This window comes from Fulmarus glacialis, unplaced genomic scaffold (assembly GCF_000690835.1).
Source record: "Fulmarus glacialis isolate BGI_N327 unplaced genomic scaffold, ASM69083v1 scaffold20951, whole genome shotgun sequence".
Classification (NCBI taxonomy): domain Eukaryota; kingdom Metazoa; phylum Chordata; class Aves; order Procellariiformes; family Procellariidae; genus Fulmarus; species Fulmarus glacialis.
Window position 1 is genome coordinate 10220 of NW_009193672.1, and position 4744 is coordinate 14963.

General features: G+C 41.4%; 1 protein-coding gene across 1 annotated transcript in view; it reads right to left on the reverse strand.

Moving 5' to 3' along the window:
* Positions 1–4744, reverse strand: part of LOC104083884 (kalirin-like) — a 35751-nt gene that overhangs the window by 4893 nt on the left and 26114 nt on the right. The window contains exons 15-16 of the mRNA XM_009587540.1: positions 1227–1465; positions 68–315 (exon numbers count right to left, since the gene is read on the reverse strand). Of these exons, the coding sequence (XP_009585835.1) occupies positions 68–315; positions 1227–1465 (487 nt within the window). The remainder of the gene's footprint in view (positions 1–67; positions 316–1226; positions 1466–4744) is intronic.

Sequence of the window (4744 nt, forward strand, 5' to 3'; positions counted from 1 at the left end):
GTTTTTTTTATTTATTTTTTTTTCCTCAAAAAATCCACATAGTGCTCCAAGCCAACATGGCACTTACTTGATGCTTCCGTCGCTATTATCTGTAGTGGATTTAGTGAGGGGAGCCAAGATATTGCCGGGGATCCATCCTTCAGCAGCCGGAGAGTGGTCGTTTGCAGGCTGGTATACCAGGAACATGTTCTGTTGGTTGATAGCAAGAATCTGAACCACCTCTCCTTGATTCACACAGATCTCATCCTCCTTCAGTGCATAGTAATCTTTAATCACCACCATAGAAGAGGTCCCATTGCACCCTCCCAAATCAGTCTGTGAAAATGGACACAACAGAAACCGGTGAGCAGGTGGCGCTGAGGAACCTGCCTTTTCCGGCAGCAATCCCACCACTTAATTTCCAGCCTAACTGTACCAGGGAAAAAGATACAAAACACTTAAAGTTCACTTTGGTAAAAAAGGATTTTAAGGATCTGAAAGGCAGCAGTAATCTGACACAAACCAGCCTCCTATTTCATGTTAGATTTCACCGCTGCTAGTGACGGTGCCCCAGCCACGGTCTCATTTGTATAGTGTTACGGATGAACGATCTGTGCTGAGCCAAATGGGGGGAAAGACCAATGAAGGCTCAACGTTAGAAGCCAAATGAATACTCAACACATCTCATGATCTTAAATATAGGTTATATTGGAAAGTGGCTTTGGTCAACCGCAGCCAGCAGCAGGGTCCAAACACTGTTTAAGAGATAGTTACTGACTCTTTGGTGGTTTGTATGCAATGCACATGCACCCAAATTATAACCTTCAACTGGCACCCTGCGAGCTGTTACATGGGAAAAGGTCTAAACTCTTCTATACCATCCGAGTAGACCTCTTCAGGAATGGGTGGTTAATGGATATTAGAGAAGCCTGAATATTGCTGCTGCTAGTACTGCAAATGGATATTCAGTTCACCAGGTCTGCAAACACAGTGCCCCGAAAAACACTGGGATCAGCGCTCCAGGCTCCAGGGTCAGGCTCTGTCTCCATTTCCCAGCTGAAGTACCACCCATCTGGGTGCCAGGGCTTTCGCAGTCTCTGCTTAATCCCAAATCACATTTTACACCATTGCTTCAGTATGTTGATTCCTGTTGACCTGGTTAGCTGATAATTAAACCTAACTTCACAGATCGTCTATGGTAGACGAAATGGGCTATGAGATCATGTTTTATCAGATGAGCTCAGTACCTTGCTTTGTTCATACTTGTCTCCGGGCTGTGAGTGTTCATACCCTGTGCTGCCGTTGGAGGTAGATATCTTCAGGGGTGGGAGAGATGGGTTACGGCTTGTAGCCTTCAAAGGCTTCTCAGACCCTACTGGAACAGAAGAATAGGGTCTGCTGTTGGGCTGAGGGACCCTACCGGTCTGGGGCCTCAGCACCGCTGAGCTACTTTCTTTGCGTTGGTACTCTATGGGAGACTGCAGCGCTGCAAAAGAGGACAAGAATTAGCTATATGCTTTGAATGGACGTTGCAAAGGGCTGCAGAGTGTGTGGGGTGATTCAATCGGAACAAACACCTAAGTTGCAAACCAAACAGGAACAGGAGATGCCACCCATGGAAGCACACAGTGTGTTCATGGCTAAACAGGATGCAAGCATTTTACGTTGTACTGCGCATGAACCGAACACAGCACTCCACGCTACTGCGAAGAACAGCTTCTCTAACCAATACAGTGGGCTAACATATTTGCCATTCAGAGCATACAAAATTGCATTAATTTTCTTTGAAATTGCACAAATTAATCATCTCCTGTAGTCAAAATAAATGAAAGTCTGAATAAGAGATGCACAGCTCATTTACAGTGAATTTTGCTATCATCAGAAAACACAGGTCGAGACCCATAAGTCTCATTTGCATACTCCCAAGAGAGTGTGACTACTAAATACTCTTCAGATATGATGCACTGCAATTTGGCTCTCTATGTGCTTTCTATACTAACTACTTTGGTTCAAGGAAATCACTGGAAATGACCAGCAAGTGAAGAAGTATAGACAGCACGAAGACATTAATCCCAGCAGTCCAGACCTCTCCAGAAAATACCCACAAGCAACATTAAAGAGCTTCATAAGCCTTAAAAAAAAGTCTGCTTGGGAGAGTGTACATTTCATAGTCATGGAGAGAGCTTACACTGGGAAAAGGAAGGATAAAAATACCAGATGGTAAAGAAATAAAGAATTTGTTATGTTTGGAAAAGGGATCAGAGCTGGGACTCACAGTGAATGGGAAAGGAACAGATTTGCTAGGCTCAGACTACCATCCCCAGACCTATGGGTTTGGTTTTTGCATGTCATGTGGATGGATGATTTATCGTCAGTTAATACTGTGTACATGCACCAGACTAAACCTACTGGAATGCAGAGAGACTAGTCTAGCAAGAGGCAGACGGAGGACATAATGTCACAGCATCAGCCCAACCAGAGAACCACAACAGAAGGAATGTCTTTCCCAACAAGAGGAAAAGGAAAGAAAAACAGAAAGGCTCAGCACCACACAGCATACTCTCTAGCATTCCCCTTCCTGAGAAAGGCAGGACTACTCCAACAAGAAATCAGTTAATACTAAAGAACAAGACACTAAGAAAAAATCAAGGAGGATGCCAGGTCACCATTTTCTTCAAAAGGACACAAACATAGACCTATAGCAATCTGGAAGATTACCTGGCTCCAAAGCCTATGCAGTGACCCTTGTCACAGAAGTGATTCGTATTTATGCCACAGTGACTACCAGTTTCACTCGCTTACCTCAACTGCAGCTGAAAATGGTTCAGTCCTGCTGCAGATCAGCCATTGAGGAGAAGGAAGGTTGGGCAGAACTTTGACAGTGATTTTGGACAGTGACAGTGACATTTTTCTAGTATACACAGTAGATTAGGCTGCAAGGACTTTAGCAGTAAGACCCGAATGAATACTTATCAATCTATCTTGAAACAATCTATCCTACTCAGTGCTTTTAAAGGGTATTTAGTTGAGTGTCCACTTGTGACTACTAATTCCACCGTTAACTATCACAGCAATGCCTGGCTTCCAGCCTCCTGTTCAACATCTGTTAGTATTCTTACGGGCTTCTGGCAAAAATCAGTGTCCATGTACTTGCGTGCTCTCTCTTTCTCTCTCAAAACCCCCCCAAAAACATGATTAAAAAAAGGTACAGATAAATGGCATTTTCCTTATGAAATATATCCAATCAGTGACATATTTTCTTTACAGCTTGCTTCTTAAAGCAAAACGAAAGAACAGTCACTATAGCCAATCATTTGGTGCACAGTCTGTTTCTCAAGCTTAGCAGCTTTTGCTTTTCCAAGGAAAAATATGAAAAGCTTGAATATTAGAGTGTAATTGCACCAAGTTTTACATTTATGAACTGTGGATACAAATACTATGCTTTGTACGTAGCCCCGTACTCTTTAGGGCTTCCCTGTTGAAGAGAGAAAATCAGAGACAGCTTGGGCAAGAACTCACAGGGAATATTTTGTTATTAAGTTTACGCAGCACTCGCTCAGTGTGGATTTAATATGATTTTAAAGACAGAAAACATCCGCTTTAATGAAATGCAAAGCTAAAGAACGTATTTAAAGATTAGTCAGCCTCAATAAGATTACATCCTAAAAGCCACTTAAATTGTTCTGGACTGGACAGGCTCTACTGGATACAATATCATTTTCTTGGACCTTACTTATAGGTTTAAAGTAAATCCTTAAGCCTGTGTTATAATATAAATCTATTTTTACTTCTAGCTTTAGAGATACGAATGATTATGTTCCTAACCCACCAAATTCCTTGCTGGCCTCACAGAAGACAGGCTAAATAGGGGCTATGAAGATGCTTCAGTAAAAAAAGGGTCTCACAGGGCAGTAAGTCCTGGGAGGATAGGAGAAAATATATCAAAAATAAAACAGTAAGAAAGAAAGACGTGGAAGGGACAGAAACCCCCTGCAGTAGTGTCTGTGGAGTTCTCACAAGGTTTAAAAAAATTTCTGTCACTAACCATTACTGGAACTTATTTTTATTCCAATAAGCCCTCATTCAAGGCCAACTGCACCAACACAAAACCAGCAAGTTTTGGTACCAACTGGTCAAACCGGAGAACTCGGACTGCTCTTCTCACCAGTCTCTTTAAAGAATCATTTTACAGTGGTTGTATGAGGCCTTTTCAATTCCAAGTCACGAAAATCCAGTATCAAGTTTTGGAATCACGGGTGAAACACAGTTTTCCTTCTCAGCTCAGCCGTAGTTTTTGAACAGTCACAAAGAGCTTTTGCCTGTAACCCTTTCCCAGTTAACTTTTGAAAAGTAAAACTAAGCTAAATTAAAATTTTAAAAGGACTACAAAACCTCGACATTGAAGAAAAGGGAACTTTTGTTTTGATGTGAACTGAAAGAGCCTCTTCAGATTTTGCAACAAAAAATCCACAAAACAGAACACCAAAACCCGAAATCAAAAAAGCTAACAGATTGTGCCAAGCCAAAACATTTTGATTCAAGCAAATAAGATTCCTTAGTGAACATGTACTAAGTTTTTAAATATAGAACTCTTTTCTAATATAAGCTGTTTTGAAAATTATTGAAAAAAAAAAGCTGTTTTGAAATGAATAGTACAAAACAGTTTTGGAAGCTTCCAAAGTAACGATTCCCACTTTGTTGCTTACAAACAAACAAAGAGACACTATTTTGAAATTTTTCCTCTAGTCCTGGTTCCCCCTCTTTC